The sequence below is a fragment of the Propithecus coquereli genome, unplaced genomic scaffold (assembly GCF_000956105.1).
Source record: "Propithecus coquereli isolate 6110/MARCELLA unplaced genomic scaffold, Pcoq_1.0 Scaffold57, whole genome shotgun sequence".
In the NCBI taxonomy this organism is placed as follows: Eukaryota; Metazoa; Chordata; class Mammalia; order Primates; family Indriidae; genus Propithecus; species Propithecus coquereli.
Genome location: NW_012151618.1, coordinates 7,853,321 through 7,872,338, shown reverse-complemented (window position 1 = coordinate 7,872,338; position 19,018 = coordinate 7,853,321). Strand labels below are relative to the sequence as shown.

Genomic DNA, 19,018 nt, shown 5'->3' with positions numbered 1-19,018 from the left:
GTAATGCGTGATAGAATGTGAACAGTAAATCGCTATATAAACAGTGCCTATGTGGGCAACAGACTGAGAGAGAACATTAAGAAATGGATTAGGGTCAAAGGAAAATGTTTTATTCTCCTTTTGGATTATTAAAGTCAACTTAGTATGAATAGGAATGAGCAGATAATGATCTGTGCGTGACTTTGAATAAAACTTCAGGGAGTTAAACAGCTTTTTGGAAAATGGACTTTCCTCCATCTTTAGATCTAAGGGGTGACTCCCCATTTGCGACTATTAATTACATTCTTGCCTGAAAGGAAAGACTGACTTTCAAGATGGTATCTTAAGTCTGGGGAGCTGTTCGCTTACTTAAGAAAGGACCCAACAAGCATTGTCCATTCTGGAAAGGTCAGTGATCTGGGCCTTGCCTTCTTGGTCCCCTCAGAACCCTCCTGGGATCATGAGCATCCTGGATGATGTGTGCGCCACGATGCACGCGGTGGGCGAGGGGGCGGATCAGACACTGCTGCAGAAGCTCCAGATGCAGATCGGAAGTCACGAGCACTTCAACAGCTGGAACCAAGGCTTCATCATTCACCACTATGCTGGGAAGGTATGGCCAGTGGGCAGGCCCACCAGGAGAGGGGGAGTTATCCATTGTGATGCCTACCTGTTTTAAGCTGTTGGGTCTGATCTGTTTTCTCATGAAACGAGTGATATCTGTGTCTATATACCTCACTGTATTTTATTCATTCCAAAAATAGGACCTATAAAGTATTGGGGGAGGCAAAACAAAAGATTATGGGCTACTGCACATTTGGGAAGCATGAATCACCCTGGTACATACATTGATTGCTGAAGGAATGGATTTGTGTCTTCCTTCTTGCTGCGATCACAAACTTGCATTCCTTGTCTGCCCGTGACCGCTGGGAGCATAAATCAAGACCAAGAGCTCACTTTGCATGTTTGTTCTTATAAAACACATGTATTTTAGGCCTTGCCTTCTTGGTCCTGGGCACCAGACTGTATGGGTGTGCTAGGGATACAAAAGTAAGTGGAGGTTGTTGTGGCTCTTGGGGACATCCTGGTCCTATGGAGATAGACTGGTCTCATCCTTGATCCTTACTGATCTCCTGTGAATCAGGATCTCTGAGAATGAGTTTCTGGCCAGATTGGTGCAATTCTGATACCACGTCTGGGAGAAATTGCAAAGCCTCAGATGACGTGGCCCATTGTAAGGGATTAATGAACAGGAGGGGTTTCACTTTTATTCTGTCAAATTTAGGAAAGAATTAAGTTTATTACTTAGACACCCCTATGGATCCAGTGAGGAATAGGTATGTGATCACCCAGAGAGCCGGAGTCCTGATGGTAGATCATCTGGGCCATCTAGGCAGCCAGATACTCATCAGGATCTGCAGGCCATTCCCAGCTAAGTCAGCTAACAAGTTAAATAAAGCATGCACCGCTTCCTGTGACAGTTCATGATGAAGTCCCAAATGCCACCTGTGGAAATATACATGTTGTGGTGAGGATAGCCATGCCAGCTTGGGTTCTTTGTCCAGTGAAGTACTTAAAGGATAATATTAGATTTCTTCCCATTCTTGGCCAGGTATCCTATGACATGGATGGCTTTTGTGAAAGGAACCGTGATGTCCTTTTTATGGATCTGATCGAGCTTATGCAGAGCAGTGAGCTGTGAGTATGTTTTGTCTTATCCGACATGGGATATGGGTTTGATAAGATTTTCAATAGTAAAACAAATTTGTGGCATTTGAATGGTTAGCATTTTGCTCCCTTGAGCTATTGGGTCTGCATTATAATTAGATGATTTGGTTTCTCAAAATCACCTTCCTTTTTCCAATCTCAGTCTCTCCCTTTTGCCCCTAACACTTCATGCTCCCAAATCCCAAGTGCCATCTATACGTCCCTCAGGGCCCCAGGCTTCATCATTTTCCATACTGTTATCAGAGAGGAGTGACCATGCTCTATTTGGATTGGGATGACCATGTGGGAATGGAACATCATCCCAAGAATTCTCCATAGGCATTCAATTTTTAGCAAGACCCACATTGACCTGAGTTCCCCAAAGCACTCGGGAAATGGCTTTAGAACCCTGGGAGGTGCAACTAGACAAGATTGACTCAGAAATCCATTTTAACTCCCAAGACCCTGTCTAAGCTATAGAGGTAGAAGCAGGACGGGTATGTCCCTCACAAGCCAGGAGACCTCTCAGGACCAGCTCTCTGTCCCTTCCTCCCTGCCTGCCTGGGCAGTGGGTAAGGAGAGGTGATTTTCGTGCACAGGCCCATGCATGCCAGGCAAGTGCAGCATTGCACAGCCTTCCAGCTCTTAGAATTTTTAGAGCTGCCTCCAAGGAAGAGCTACCCTTGCGGTCTCTGTTTTCTTAAACGGTCAGAACATCAAGGTTAACTTCTCTAATCAGCAACAGCAAGGCTGATAACTCTCTAAGAAAGGCCTAACTACAGTGAAAGCTAAACAGAGTTTCCTTCTAAGGCCCTGGTCGGGGTGGTGCTGCTCCATATACCCCTCTCTCCCCCACTTCCCACCCTCGTCGCCCTCCTCTCCCCTGTTGCACTTCTTGCACTACCTCCACTGTGGAGACTTTGGATTTCTTTTCATTCAAAACACATAAAACATACTTGCTCTTCTCTGCGAGGGTCAGGTAAGCCACAAGTCCTGGCTTGTGGGTTTTATGGCAGTCAGGTGCAGACTTGCTTCCAGAGATTCTTTTCTTTTTTTAATTATTAAAATTCCTGCCAAGTTCAAGAGCTATTAATGCTTCCACATAAACTGCTGTCCTATAGACATAGCCTATTATATTATAAACACATTTGCTGCAGAAATCTATAATTGTGTCTGGTCAAGCTAAAAGTAGATTGCTGGGGAGACTTCCTGGAAAATTCAAGATGCCCAACAAGTCACTTAGGAGGAAGTGAGTTTCAGTTTGAGTGCCAGATTGCCAGTTTACATGGATCGCATCATTCAGTCAGCAAAAATGTATTATGCACCTACTGTGTACCAGGCTATGCTTCAGACACCAGGGGCACTAAGGTGACTGAGGCATTGTCGCTGCTGGTGAGGCAGGCATGTAAACATATGTGCTCAATTAGCACCACTAATGAAAATGTATTCAGCGGGCAAAACGTAAGTGATTTGTTACTGCTCCACTTAAAATTGCTCATAGTCAAAAGCAGTTTGTCAAGGTTTCCTGTGGGGGCAGTGGGGACAGCGTGCTGCTGGCATCTAGTGAGCAGAGGCCACTGATGCGGCTAAATACGCTGCATGGTGCAGGAGAAGCCCTTTCTCTGCCCCCAGCAAAGAATCGTCCAACCACAAATAGCAATTGCGTCCAGGTTCAGGAACCCTGCTCTAGAGCACAGCGGCATCGGCACTGAAGCCAGACATTTCATATAATTCCCTGACCTCTGGTCACTCTTGGTTGTCTTAACAAACCCACACCGACCTCCCTCTGTCGTATTCTGTCAACGTGTATACCTCAATTCCAGTGAGTGGGGACATTTGCAAGGCAGAGTTGTACATTTATTTTGCAGGCTTAGACTCTGAGATGCTTATGTCTTAGAATTCTTTCTCTTTATGTCTTTTGTCTGTTGTCCGTTTTCCCAAGTCACATCTTCGTGGCTCACACTGTGAGTCAGAGGGCTTTTCTGTAGCCAGGGTTATGTGCTTCTGGACAGCCCTCCACCCCATCCTCTAAGGAAGCAGGCTTTCAACCCCCAAGGTACTTACAGACTGCTAATCCATCCTTTCTCCTTTTCCAGACCTTTTATAAAGTCTTTATTTCCGGAAAATCTGCAAGCTGACAAGAAAGGGCGCCCAACGACTGCCGGAAGCAAAATAAAGGTTAGTTCTATTTTGGGAAGTTTGTGGATTCCTACAGGAGCTAGGGTTTTCTAGGAGTCAGGAGCTGCACCCCCAGGCCGGGATGAGGTCAGCAAGATATGAGGGGACGGTTACAGACGATGCCCAGAAGTAATATTGCTGCTTGTAAAAAGGCTCCGGGATGCAAGCTGAATTTGACTTGGCTGTACTGAAACCCCACATGGATATTAAGTGCCGCATAGCTTAATAGTCAGCAGATGATAATCAGCTACTTTCTAAGAGGAAATGACCTTAAACTGAATCTGGAAGAATTTATGCTAAACTCTCAGAGAAATTTTGTGGTTCGGAACCATGTTTTAGATCTCGATGACAGTTTTTTTAGGCCAGGCCCCAGAACTTGCCAATTATGGAACATTACTTGCCAAAAGTTCTACTTGGGCTTTGGGGGCAATTTATGCATCCTCCTCACTGTGTCGCAGGCCTTCCTTGCTGTGAATTGCAGACACTTCTGGCCACATGGCGTCTCAAGGTCAGAAGAGATTCTCACAGAGTTTGTCAGGAGCCCCCTTGGGCAGTGCTCTGTGCGGTCCGAGCCATTGCATAGTGAAATTCGTTGTCCCTAATCATGCTCTGAATTAAGAAGTTGTGATTAGGCACACTTCATCACGTAACTCTGAGAAATAATCACTAAACCATTTTTTAATACCATACCAGTTACAAGGCTGGGCGTGGTGGCTCACACCTATAATCCTATTGAGCTCAGGAGTTCAAGACCAGCCTGAGCAAGAGTGAGACTCCGTCTCTACTAAAAATAGAAAAATTAGCCGGGTGTGGTGGCATGTGTCTATAGTCCCAGCTAGCCAGGAGGCTAAGGTAGGAGGATCACTCGAGCCTGGGAGTTTGAGGTTGCTGTGAGCTAGCTATGATGATGCCACTGCACTCTACCCAGGGTGACAGAGTGAGACTCTGTCTCAAAAAAAAAAAAATATATCAGTTAAGAATATTTTTTTAAAAATCATACCAGATAAATACCTCCCAAAGGAATGGTCGAGTGATTAGGGCTCTGAAATTCGATTGCCTGTGTTAAAATCCCAGCTGTGGTTCTTACTAGCTATGTGCTTGCTAGTGTGTCACTGAAACTCTCAATGCCTCTTTTGTGTACCTGTAAGATGGAGATTTTACTACCTATCTTAAGGGGTTGCTGTGACGATTCAGTTCAATAATTCATCTGCAGCACTTAACACAGTGCCTTAAACATACTGAACACAAGGTGCAGGTGAGCTCCGATTACGTTCTTCCCTGTGAGTCCCCTCCCTGTACCGCCTTGCTCGTCTCTGCTTAATTCTTCAAGGGCACTTGGGCGTGCATGTGCCGGTCCCTGCCTGGACTGTCCTTCCCCCCCATTCGCTTGTGTACATCCTACACGTCCCTCTCACAGAGCCCTCCTAGGTAAGCCCAGCCTCACGGACACCAGGGTTGTTGTGTGTTCTGTTCCCTGCTTCTTTCCTCTCTGAGTACTCAGTTCCTTGCATAGAAAACTGCCTCCACAGCTCCTGGTAGGCTTCCTCGGGGCAGGAACACTGGCTGGAATAAAGGAAACAACCAGTGAAAGCTCAAACAATGAGAACATTCCAGTCAAGGGGAGCCTTCAGGTTTTGTAGAGAAAGTCAGATACAAGCTGGGTTTGAGCTGGAAGGTAAAGCCCTCTGAGTTCCAAGGACATCGTGTCCAAAGAGCTAGAGAAATTTAGGAGCCCCGGGACAGTCACTGGGTTAAGTTCACTGGAGCAGTGAGTGGAGGGCAGAAAACAGATGAAATTCTCATGAGGCCCCAGATATTCACGTCTGTGTGAAGTTTCTGACTCATGCCTTGACTTTGAGGTCCTGGATAAGGATTAGTTCTGGGCTGGAAAATCTAGTCATAAGACTGTCACATTCGGATCCAAGAGGCCTGGATCATCCAGGTTGTGATGACTCATTTTCAAGTGGTCTGGACTATTCCCTATAAAAAGAAGAGCAGGGATAGGGACACTTTTCTCCTTCTTCAGAGACTTTACCCCTTTCTTTCCTTCATTTTCTCGTCTAGTTGAATGCCCAGAGTGGCTGCATTTCTGAGCTGTACCCACGATGTTTAGGATAACACATCTCAGGCTATTGTAGGGAGGTCAGCCTGAAGTCAGCCAGCTTGTCAGCCAGATTGTACTGTATTTTCTCACTTCGAATCACGCCCTCTTTGCGGACTGTGTGACTTCTGTCTGCCTGACGGCTGACCTCCATGTCGGGGTGCAAGTCTCCCTGTTGTACATTCCCCTCCAAGGCACCTCTTAGAGATTCATAGCCGTGGTCCAATCTCTTATACCTTCCATATCCACAGTATTTTGCAGATATCACTAAGTATCACCTTAATGATATCCCTGAGGTGTAAGTATTTAAAAGGATTTCCTTAAAAAGCGTTCCTTAAAAGAAAAATTAAATTTAGGTTCAAAGTAGTTTTAGTACTGGGGATTTTAGTGTATTCTAATTATTTAAAAAGTTAAAACTGACCTATAGGATTTAATTAATAGAATACTGATTTGATGAGAACTCTCATTATCTTGATTATAAATAGAAGTATAATTATATTTAATAGCACTTGATTTTGAGGCTTTACTGAATTCTATATTGTTGTGGCTGGAAGGGACCAAGACAGGTTAAGCATCCCAAATCTGAAATCCAAAATGCTCCAAAAGTTGAAAACTTTGAGCGCCAACAAGATGCTCAAAGGAAATATTCATTGGAGGATGTCGGATTTTGAATTTTCAGAGTAGGAATGCTGATTCAGTAAGCATAAGGCAAATATTCCAAAAAATCCGATAAAACATCCCAAGTCCAAGATGATTCTGGTCCCAGGCATTTTGGATGAGGGATACTCAACCCGTATTGATGCTACAGAGGAACAGAATGAAGCTCAGAGTCGGCAAACTGGGCTGGCTACAGCTTTATGCGAGTGAGGCTGGGACTGTAGGGGCCTGACAGACAGAGCAGTTGCAGGCATTGTGTAGGTGATTGGATTTGTTGATCTTTTTATTTTTTTATTTTTAATTATTTGGACTGGTTGATTTTTTTTTTTTTTTTTTTTTTTAAGACAGAGTCTTGCTCTGTCACCCTGGCTGGAGTGTAGTGGTGTCATCATAGCTCACAGCAAGCTCAAACTGCTGGACTCAAGCGATCCTCCTGCCTCAGCCCCCTGGGTAGCTGGGATTACAGAAGTGTACCACCTTGCCTGGCTAATTTTTTCCATTTTTAGTAGAGACAGGGTCTTGCTCTTGCTCAGGCGGGTCTCAAACTCCTGACCTCAAGTGATCCTCTCACCTCAGCCTCCCAGAGTGCTAGGATTATAGGTATGAGCCAAAATGCCCAGCCTTGGACTGGTTGATTTTTAACATCAATTCCAACCTTTAGATTAAATTAGAGGTCTCCTAGTTCGACCCACTTAGCTTACAGATGGAGAAACTGAGGCTCAGAGAAATTTAGCGATTTGTCATAGAGCTTGGAAATAACAGAGGCAGGACCCCCCGTCAGGCCTGCTAGTAATCTGTGTTGAAGGTAGAACCTGGAACTTTCCCCTAAGCCCTGTCTTGCTGTCCTGTCTGCACATTTTAACCCCTGCTTCTATTGAACAGGTGCTGTTGAGCTTTTCTGTCCTAACTCATGGACTCTTTTTGGCTAGAATCAGGGTTAAATCCAGTTACTGCTTCACAACCACCTCGGAGGACATGTAAAGTTGACCCATAGCTATTAAAATTCAGGATAATTTTGACAGTTGAGATGTATTCCTATTCGCTGAAATTAATTATTCCACAACCTGGCAGCTTCTGTCTAATCCTAGCTCACCCAGTGAATTCCTTTTATGTCACACTAAATTATCCTATCTCTTTGTCAGGAAGGCAGGATAACATTGCGGTTAAGGAACAGACTTGGTAGCACATGGACATGGGTTCAAGCCTCACCTCTGTTGCTGGCTAATTGTGTCATCCACTGTTTTATTGAGCTAGAGAAAACTGTGGCAAGTGACGCATAAACTAAGTCCCACTCGCCTCTCTATGTTTTCTTATGCTAAGGTGAAAAGAAAGTACATTGTTAAATGCTTAAGATAGAAGAGTCTGCAAAGTTATTCTTGGAAATTAAATATTTAAAGTAAATAAAAAACTAAAATTAAAAAATTAAGAATTTGGAGACTTTAAAAAAACCTTTATTCTAAGCAGCTCTACAGTCCCTTTCCAGCTTTACCTGATGGGTTGCAAAGATCATCGGATTTGTTCCCAAGTGCAATCTATGTCATCAAAGGAGCTAAGAGGCAATTTACTGTTTCATCATAGGACACTGGTTTGATCGTGCAACCTCTGCAGCTGTCTGTCCTCAATTCGAGCATCGCAAAGAATGCTGTTTTCTGCACATCTAAACAGAGAACTTAATTCACCAACGAACTTCTTGCTTTGAATATGTCTAATAGTTTTTCCCAAGGGTTTCAAATTTCCCACACCCGTGAAAACAGCAAAGCCCTAACTGAGCGAGGGTTGTCTCTTGCAGGCGAATGCCTTCTGCTGACTTTGTAATGGTTTTCTGGCTTTGGAGATCCATTCTCGCTATTTGCTTTTGGAGGTTTTCTCTCTTCACGCTGATTTGCTTGGAAGCAGGGTTTGCATGAGTGCCACATCCGTGGACCCACAGGGTGTGCTCGGCTGTGTGGTGGGAATGCTGATGCGAGCTCTGCTCCCATTTCTTCAAACAACGTTCGAGATTCTCATGAGTTGACATCCTTCATAAGCAACTCCAGCTTTATTTAAATGGCTTTTTCAGCTTAAACCCACTTTGGGTACACAGTGCATAGGCAGTAATAGACGGTTTTATACAGAATATTCTAGCTTTCTGAAGAGGTTATCTGCCACACGATAAGTGTTCAGAGTCTACATGTTTGTAAGAGGACATGTTGAGGAAGAAGTTGAATGAAATGGCATATGAGAAGTTTATAAATCATGAGACTTTCATGATTTCCCAGGCTTTAACTATAAATTTCCATTACTTTAATAAAATGATTCTTCATTAGTTGGACTGCCAGGAAAGAGAGTGTAGGGAATTTTGATGATTTTATCTTTGCAAATAATTTGGGGGAAAAAAGTTAATGAGAACAGTGTATTTGCAAAGATCCTCAATCAGTATAAAATGAACCTAATTTGTTAATAATTCACATGCTTTCTTGTACCACATGAAGAGAATCGTATGTGAAGATTTATTGGGTTTTAGTTTTTTTTCTTGTTGTTTTATTTTATTAACTGTACTAAAAATGCCTACTTGCTTTCCAAGATTGAATTTCAGACCCATTTAAGAGTGATAAAATCATCATGAAAGTCAGCAGAGCTTGAAGAAAGTTCAGTAGACCTGACTTAAGCTTAATGAACAAATTGTCATGAACATTAATTCCTAGCTGTATATTTCTACATTAGAGTTTCACAAATCTCCTTTGAAATTTGGTCTGCTACAGGGAAAAGTTACATGTTTCTGATACTCTTCTTCCTTTCTAGAAACAAGCCAATGACCTTGTGAGCACCTTGATGAAATGCACACCCCACTACATTCGCTGCATAAAACCAAACGAAACCAAGAAGCCCAGAGACTGGGAGGAAAGCAGGTACGGTGAAGCAGCAGGTGGGGGGGCCAAAGCCGGCGTAGGTGGCCCCGCTATGTTCTTCCCTCTGCTCAAGATGAGCCATCCTAGGCCACAAGCAGGAGCGGTTTAAATTGCCCACACATGTGTCCGTCCTGTCCCGTGTCTTCCCTTTTTCAGGAAGAAGGCTATATATTTTTTCCTGTCCTCTTCTTTTCCTAAAATGTTAGCAGTGCCATTCAGCTCAGAACTCAGAATTAGCAACTTATAATGTTGATCTTGGCTAGTCTTGGGGCCCATGGAAAAAAAAACAAAACAAAACCTTCATCTCACGGAGTCATGATGGTTTTAAAATTAGTTTGAGGCTCTGTGTAGACATTCTTAGCACACTCAGCCCCTGATTGGCACCCACAGGATGTGGCCTAGAATGCTTAGCTTGGGGTTGAGAGTGAAGGGCCCAACAGCTGGTTGAAACACAGTCTGTCATTTACTGCATCTCACGAGGACACTGGGGACACGCTGGAGGCTCTGTAATTCCCCCTAAGCTCTGTGTCAGTGAGCAGAGCGACCATCTGGGAGGGCAGATGCTGAAGGAAGCGTGGAGGACAAGAATACAGTGAGCCCTTTCGTCCCTGACTTCTGGGGAAGCCTGCGTCACTGTTCCTCCTACAGCTGGCATTTAGGGACGTGGCCTGGGCAGGGTGAAAGGGGGGTGTCGAGCAGGAAAATGTTAAGGTGATGCCTAGAGGGTATAGCTTTTTTGTCCAGCTGGAGGGCGCAGACACACATTGCTAAGAGGCCTGGTCTCACTGTCCTGAGGAACATGGGCAGCGGGGCTGGGGACAGACAAACTGCAGAGAGGACTCTGGCCATCGTCACCAGATAACCACAGCCCAGGATGTCAGCCTACTAGAATCGCTACCTCTTGTCTTCTCTCCTGGAAAAAAGAAGATAGACTCTTAGGGGTCAAGTGACTAAATCAAGGTTTAACTTCAACGGCAAGACCAGGATTAAAATTCATAGCTGCTGTTTACCTCCTCTGAGAGACAAATTCAGGTCCACTTCTCATCCTGCTGGCAAGATCCTTTCTAAACCATGCAGACAGATAATACTGGATCCCTTATAGGAGGGAAAAGATAAAAGAGTGAGGAAGAACCCCAGGTCAAACATCCACTGTCTGCAGGTTCTTTCTAGTTAATGCTTCGTGGTGTGGTCTGCTCTCTCCCGTCGCGAGGCCCTGCTGCTTGGGCGCAGGAGCCTTCCGTCTCGCCGATCCGCAATCTTCCTGAGTCATGTCATCAGTAGATGCCTTTTCCTAAGGCATCTTTTCTACTGAATATCTGAAATATTTCAATTTAATTGTAATCTGGGTTTCCTCCTACAAAATTCTCCATCAGTGATATTCAGGGCCTGACGTGGAACTCACGCCTCCTAAGGTGAGCAGTCCGTCTTTGGGCGATTCTTACTGTTAGGGGCTGTACAGTCCTTCTCTAGGTCACTTTTATGCTAATCCTGGCTCTCCAATCTGCCATAAGAATGGCTCTCATTGCTTTTCCACTTGAAAGCTCTTCTGTTGGCTCAAGGCAGCCGTCCTGTTTCCCCTGCATCTTCTCTTCCACGGGCTCGTCCCCTCACTTCCCTCGGCAATTGCTCTGGGACGGACAGTGTGACCGTCCCCCTTCTTGGTCATTCTCCTGGATGTGCTTAAACTGGCCTCTGCTTTTCGGAATGTCGGTTTCTCCATTGAGGCCAAGAGCACGGCAGCATTGTCACCTCTTCCCGCCTGAAGAGAAAAAAATCCCTTTTTTCCCCTCCTACACTGGCTCCCAGACTTGAACGTGCCTCAGAATCCCCTGTGGGCTTGTTAGATCTCAGATTGCTGGGCCCCACTCCAGGGTTTCTGATTCAGTGAGTCTGAGGTGGGGCCCGAATATGTGCATTTAAAAAATCTTGCAGAAAAAAAAAAACAAAAAAAAACCTTGCAGGTGATGCCGGTGATGACAGCCCAGGCGTTGCACCTTGAGAGCCACTGATCTAGAGCAAAGGGCTGGACCGGGATTTGGAAGAACCGTCCCCTGTGCTAGCCCTTCAATAAGTAGCTAGAACAAGACACTTTATCTCCTTGGCCCTCAGTCTCTTCCTCTTTACACTGAGAGTGTCAGTCTAGAATAGGGTCTCCTTCCGCGTGGCAGAATGGAGGCTTCCAGACCTTCTCCCCCATGGCTGTCAGTCTGCCTCTGTCTCTGTCACTTTTGTACTCCCCCTCACACATACCCACCCGTGCACACCCCAGCCATGCACGTGTGCACAAGTTCACAAACAGTGCAAAAGTGGTGTCACAGGCAACCTCAGCAATAAATCTTGGAAGCAGAGGTATTGCAAAGGGGTGTCTTAGCCCACCCTGCCCCATTTCAAACTCTTCCCCCTCCCCTTCCCCAGCCCTTCCCAGCAAATAATCTTAAATGAAGACACCCTGCTTGCCCTACAAATGCAGTACCTCCCCAGCACGTCCTCCTCTACCCCAAGTCGGTTGCTCCGCTCAAAGCTCCTCTAATACAGAAATTTGCCAGTAGCCGAATTCTGCTTGGAAGTTCCCCAACCCCGATGCTACCTTCTCGTAAAATCCAAACTGATTCATTGGAATATCAGAAAGTGGAGAAATTTAAAATAGTGGTACATTTTATGTGGTAAGTCCTCACAGGAAGATAGGGTTTCCTTTTTTTGTTTTTTTAATGACTTTTCTTATTTGAATTGCAGCAAAGAACTTATGACATGCATTCGGGTAAACTGGTTTGAAAAAGTTCAAGGTGTTAGCCGGTCAAGTGTCGATTTTTCTTTCCAGTAGGATCGCTTTCTGGGATTCCACCCTTGATCTTGGTTCAGGTTTATTGTGCGACAGATGGTTTCACTCCATCGTGAGCGTGGAGCGTTGGGGTCCGTGGAAGGGCAGCGTGCTTCGCTGGCAGGGATTACACGCTCCATTGAAGTTCTTGGTGGAGAGGGTTACTCATTCCACAAGTGTAAAGGGTGTGGGTTTTTTTCTTTTCCTGTTGCAAATGTGTTTTTGTTTGGTTGCTGGCAAAGTTGCTTGCCCTGGATTCTGAGTTGCTGCCCTCACAGAGTTCTCGAGCCTTGACCTACTTGAGTTAATGGCCGAGGACAGACTTGGAGAGGGCTCCTCCCGAGAGGTGGAGTTGGCACAGCTGAGGGAACAACTGGGCATTGTGTGGCCAATGGCTACTGAGGAGGGGACGGTGCTCCAGGAAAAAGCAAAAACCAACCTGGGTCCCTTTGACGACATGAAATTTTAAATATTTTTAACAGGATTTGCTAGACTGATTGTTATAAGGAATGAAACAGTGTTTTAACATGAGGAATATTCTTCCCTATGTGATTCATGGGAAAGGAACTTTTCTGATTGAATTAGTGGGTGATGCATTCCCTACCTCAAAAGCTTGGAGTGAAGCCAGTGTTTATGAAAAGTACTTTAAAATAAGCAAATACCTGAAATGGGCAACCTCATGTGTATTTTTCTTACTAGAGAAAAGGCCAGTGATGGGTTTTAGATTTGGAGGAAAATTAACTATTTTCCTGAATGATACTCTCTCTCTCTCTCTCTCTCTCTCTCTGGCTTTTCCTGGCAAATGTGGATATTTCTCTCATATAAAGGGTTTTTAAGAGGTAATTATCTTGAAGGTTGAAGGAATCACCATTTCTGGATGTTGGCTCTAGTAAGACCCATCAAACTGGAGACTTTCAAACAGCCCTCACTGTGTGACCTCACCCCTCCCATCACAGTCAAGCCTGCACCCCTCTTCGAGCTTCCTTTGTCACCCTGCCACCCTGCTACCCTGGCCTTTCCCATCCTTGTGCCTTTGCTTTCGTGGGGCCCTCTGCTTCTCCTCCATTGCACCTACTGGATTCAACTCATCCTTCCAGGCCCAGGCACATAGCACTGCTTCTGAGAATCCTCCTGCTGTGAAAATCCATTTTCTTTACTATTCCCCTGCCTTGGTTTACTTATTGTAACTGGGAATATATTAGAATAATAACATGTTTATATCACTCATGCCGGGAACTAAGTGCTTTATTTAGAAGGTACCCACCTAGAAATTTAGAATTCATGTCACCATCCCCATTTTATAGGAAAGGAAACTGAGGCACAGGGAAATTGCATAATGGCAGAGCCAGGGGTATGCCATGCACCTGGCACTGGAACCCTTGTGTTGTCTGCGTGGGCTCCAGGAGGAATTGTAGCACTGTCCTTTTTTGGTTTCCCCAGCACCTTGCGTAGAGACCATGTATGACTGGCACGTAGACATCAGCAAGTATGAGGCTTAGTTGGAAATGATGGTTTTCAGGAGAGCCTTGCTGGGCAGACAGCTGTCGAGACCCTGGACGAAACTGTAACGTGGATGCTACTAATTGCCTTTCAGCACAGCAGATCAGGAAAAGCCCATTCTTTGGAACCCATCATTAGCGCAGATAACCCCAAACATACCGAATGGGGAGCATGAGGGGCTTCCTTCCTACTGCAGAACAATTCTGACATCTCGTCTTCAAGTGAGAGAGAGAGTTTACTTTTTATTTCTAATTTTCCACAACTATCATGTCTCTAAGTGTCTTTGTTCAGCCTGCCGGTACAGTACCCAGCCCAGGCCCTGTTTATCTCCCCAGAGTGGACGATCAGAGTCGAGTGTCCAGAATCTGTCTCTCAGCGTCCGGGACCCTGTGCTTCTCAGCAAGGGGTGGGTCTTCACAGAGCACGTTTCCCTGCTCTGCCCCAGCCCTGCCAGACCTACCAAACCAGTGTCTCTAAGGTGTGGGGCAGGGGCCTTTTTTCCTGATATGAAAATCTTTATGTGCGAGAACATCAATCTAATAGTTCTCTGTAACCATTCTCCAAAATACTTCACTAGATGTTTACTATTATTCAAAAACCAACTAAAACTATCGTGGAGATATATTTTTAGACCATTTTTAGCATAGGCATTTAAAATTAATAGTTTTCTACACCCTTTCTTAACTTGTATTAGAAAAGCCTAGAAGTGTGGTCCCATTAAGTCTAGAATCAATATTAAATTGAAGTTCAATAACAAAAGCAGCTCTAGTATCATTTAAGTCAAAAGTTAAAACTTCTTTCCTTTAGCCTTTTGAAAAACCAATATTTTCGTTCATAATCTGGGTGATAGGTATATGGGTTTTTGTTTTGCTGTTACGCTTTGAAAGAGATATGTGATGCCCTGTTGTGTAATTGCTGTGTTTCAATAAAATATTTTTAAATTAGTATTATATAATCTGAGAGGTTAGCTCACTGTGCGAACATTAGAAATTGTAGTCTTTTTCACATGTTTCCCTGCAGCCTGGAATGGAGGGTTCGGGAGGGGAGGAATTGTTGGTAAGAATTTTAGGCAAAAGGATTACCCAGTAATGTCCGGGCCCCATTCTCTCCTTTGCAGGGTAAAGCATCAAGTAGAGTATCTGGGTCTGAAGGAAAACATTCGCGTGAGAAGAGCTGGCTATGCCTATCGGCGTGTCTTCCAAAAATTCCTGCAGAGGTAATGACATGGTGATTCTGGACCTTTTTTTATTAAACAGATTTATTGAGCTATAATCCACACACTATGCAATTCACCCCCTTCAAGTCTACAATTCAGTGGCTTTTCACATATTCGCAGAGTTGTGTGTCCATCGCAATTAATTTTAGAACATTTTCTTACTCTGAAATAAGCCTTGGTCCTCTTTGCTGTCAGCCCCCAATTCTCCCCAGCCCCCTGCAGTCACTAATCCACTTTCCGTCTGTATAGATTTGCCTGTGCTGGGCTTTTCATGCAAATAGAGTCGTATGTGTGTCCTTTGTGACTGGCTTTTCACTGAACGTAAGATTCACTCATGTTGTTACGTGTCTGCTCTGCGTCCCTACTTGTCGCACAATACTATTCCACGGTGTGCATATACCACACTTTACTTGTTCATTCACCCGTTGATAGGCATCAGTTGTTTCCACTCTTTGGATGTTGGGAATAGTGCTGCTCTGAAAATTTGTGTACAAGTTTTGTGTGTTCATATGGTTTCATTTCTTGCGGGTATATACCTAAAAATGGAATTGCTGGATCATGTGGTAACTCTATGTTTAACCTTTTTGAGGAGCTGCCAGATGGTTTTCTGAAGTGGCTGCTCCATCTTCCATTCCCATCAGCAGCATCTGAGGGTTCTACTTTATCCAAATCCTTGCCAACATAAGCTATTGTCTAACCGTCCTAGTGGATGTGAAGCAGTGTCTCATTGTGATTTTGATCTGCATTTCCCAGATGGCAGCTGATATTGAGCATCTGATATTAGCCATTTGTATTTCCTCTTTGGAGAAATGTCTGCTCAGGTCCTTTGCCCATTTTTTTATTGGACATTTTATCTTTTCGTTATTGAGTTGTAGTAGAATTCACTTTGCTATGATTTATTGTGTAATAAATCAGTAGCCACAAGTGTTCAGTAGGCTGTCTGTTTAGTGCAACATGTAAGTTCAAGAATTTATGATAACTGTGACACAGGAAGGGCTGAGGTTAAACTTGACTGAGTAAATTAACAATATGAAGACAATTTCAGAAAAATATTTGACCCACTTAAGAAAATAAGCTTAAAATATTTAACCTCAGAATTTTTTATACAACCCATGTATAAATTTAAACTGATTTTTATATTTCCTGTAAAATGTATTTGGCAGGACCTATACTTAAATTGTTCTCATTTTGTGTTGTTTTTGAAAAGGATAAAATTTAGTGTCCTTAAAATATTACATCACTCTAACTTCTCTAATGATTCCATGGAGTTCCACTGTATTTTCTAGTTAATTTCCTTTTAAGAAGAGGAAAGCTGAAAAATTAAAAAGAAGAAGAAAAAGAAGGAGGAAGCTAAATTTAGCATTTTAATCAGAAAACAATTATGTCTTCCTGGTGTGTGACATCCTGGCAGGATGTAAGGATTTTTTTTAATTCAAATTTTCTGAAACAAAGAACTAGCAAAGTGAGGAGGTTAATTACTGTCTTTGAAATCTAGTGCATTTTTTTAGATACTGGGGTCTCACTCAGTCTGTTGCCCAGGCTGGAATACAGTGGCGTGATCCTAGCTCACTGCAGCCTTCAACTCCTGCACTCAAGTGATCCTCCCACTTCAGCCTCCCCAGTACAGGTGTGAGCCACTGTGCCCAGCTGAAATTCAAAACTTGTAATAAGAGTTTTTCCTTTAGGGCTGCTGTTTCTTGTGCCATGAGGTTAGGACAGCTGACCCACCATTTACAGGTTTTTAAAAAGGGCCAATCATTCCATACAATAAAGCCTCGTTAACTCAGTCCCCACCCATTCAAGTTTCCCAGTACTTTTGCAGGTGAGTTAGACTAGGAATCAAATTCACCCTCATTCTTCTCTGAATCAAAGGGGCCAATACAACTTTAGTGTAAGCAAGACTATATGAAAGAAGTATTTAGGAAGTTGACAAAATGAATTTGTAGAGCTTTTGCATCACTATAGCATCATCCATTTGCGGACAAACTGAGATGTTAGTTATAAGATTTTGATCTTCCTTAAACAGATCGGTGTAACACTAGCTTAGAACAGGGTTTCTCACACTCAGCTATTGATATTACAGGCTGGATGACCCTTTGCTGTGAGGGGCTGTCCTGTGTGTTGTAGGGTACTTAGCAGCCTTCTTGGCCTCCACCCACTAAATGCCAGCAGTGCGCCCTCCCCCCCAAGTTGTGACAACCAACAGTATATCCAGACATTGCCTAATGTTCCCTGGGAGGCACAGTCAGCTGAGAAGCACTGGCTTAAAGTTTTTTTTTTGCAAAACTGACTTTTTTTGGAGAGGGGAGAAATATCCTTTTTTAATTAAGAGGAAAAAAGTCAAATATAAAAAATAGTGAATGAAAAAGTATTTCCTCTATATTTCTCTAATTTAGTAAGGCTTGCCCTCAACAGTTCCAAAGCATTTGTAATTTTATCCTCCTTCACTATCTTTCATGTACTTAAAGTCTCTCTATTTAATATTCGCAAATTCTCTCTGATAGGCATTACTATTAAAAACTGTGGCTGAGTGTGGTGGCACACACCTGTATAGTCCTAGCATTTTGGGCGGTTTAGGCCAGGAGTTTGATACCGGCCTGGTCAACATAGTAAGAGCCTGTGTCTACAAAAAATAAGAAAAACTAGCAGGAATGGTGGTGGCACACCTGTAGTCCCAGCCACTGGGGAGGCTGAGGCAAGAGGATCACTTGAACCCAGGAGTTCAAGGTTATAGTGAGCTGTGATCATACCACTGCACTCCAGCCTGGGTAAGAGTGAGACCCTGTCTCCAAAAAAAGAAAAAGAAAATAAGAATTGATCAGACCTTTTTAAATTTAATCTTTTTTTTTTTTTTTTTTTTTTTAAGAAACTAATTCTGAAAGACCTCCTTCCTTCCTACACTATTTAAAAAACCAACCAGACTTGCATCTGCAATGCTGTGAGTTGTGCAGTCCTGGGAGAGCAGGAAGGTCATGCACTCCTTTTAGGGTCTAAGGGACCCCGAGCAGGCTGTGATGCTTGTTTGCAGCAGCTCCTTCAAGGAGCTGTGAAATGACCTTGTTGATTATTCAGATCTTTCCAAGTGCCATGCCAGCTCACAGTACTTCATGCTGTGTTTCACACTGAGTAGACAGTTAGTGAAATCTGTTATGCCCCTTATGCCCCTTTCATTGAAGTGATTCTGTCCTTGAGTGCCTCCCTTCTTAGCTCTCCCACTGTGGACTTTTCCTTTCAGAAAAGACAAATAGCCTTATCGTATAAAAAAGTGGGCTTTTTTTATTGTCATATATCTCTTGGTTTGAGAATACTGGGAGGAGACTCAAAATAAAGTTTGGAAGGAAATTTATTTTTCAATAGAAAGTACATTTTCAGTCCCCCACACTGTATTTCAAACTGTTATTGAAGCAGTCCACTCAAAAGTGGCTTGAAGTCCAGATATGTCCATCAGTAGGGAATATTTCTCCAGAGACAACACCATTTTCCATAAGGTTTTTGAGTCTGGGATCCTGGTTGGGCAGAATTCATCCAGAGTCTGCCGCTGACTATCTCATCCTGTATTGCCCTGTAAGTAATTGAACCATCTCATTCATACCTCTAGTCTCTCCAAGGCTGAGAGGAAAGACTTTGTTTATAAATTTTCTTTCTAGGTGTCCACCCAGAGGCTGCCAAGTGGGAAAGAGAAAGTAAAAGCCTGAAAGGAAAGGATATATTAATACCCAGCACAACTATCCACATATGCATGTATTATACACCCTCCCTAGAAAGGAAGCTCACAGGCCTAAACAGAGCAATGACTCAGACACTCCTAGAGCACAGTGGTGGCTTAGAAAATAGTTTATGTGTTTAGTGTGTGTTCATTTCCTCTCTGGAAAATCCTTTATATTTATCAAAACCATCCCTCTTGACTATTTATTAGAGGGCAAAAATCAAAAAGATGCCTTAATTCCTCCACCGCTGGGCCATGTGCTCTCGAA

General features: G+C 43.7%; 1 protein-coding gene across 2 annotated transcripts in view; it reads left to right on the top strand.

Moving 5' to 3' along the window:
• MYO1E (myosin IE) overlaps positions 1-19,018 on the top strand; it is a 200,360-nt gene that overhangs the window by 135,535 nt on the left and 45,807 nt on the right. For both annotated transcript variants that reach the window (XM_012658061.1, XM_012658062.1), the window contains 5 exons: positions 425-592; positions 1,592-1,677; positions 3,783-3,864; positions 9,404-9,510; positions 14,946-15,044. In XM_012658061.1, coding sequence (XP_012513515.1) covers positions 425-592; positions 1,592-1,677; positions 3,783-3,864; positions 9,404-9,510; positions 14,946-15,044 — 542 coding nt within the window. The remainder of the gene's footprint in view (positions 1-424; positions 593-1,591; positions 1,678-3,782; positions 3,865-9,403; positions 9,511-14,945; positions 15,045-19,018) is intronic.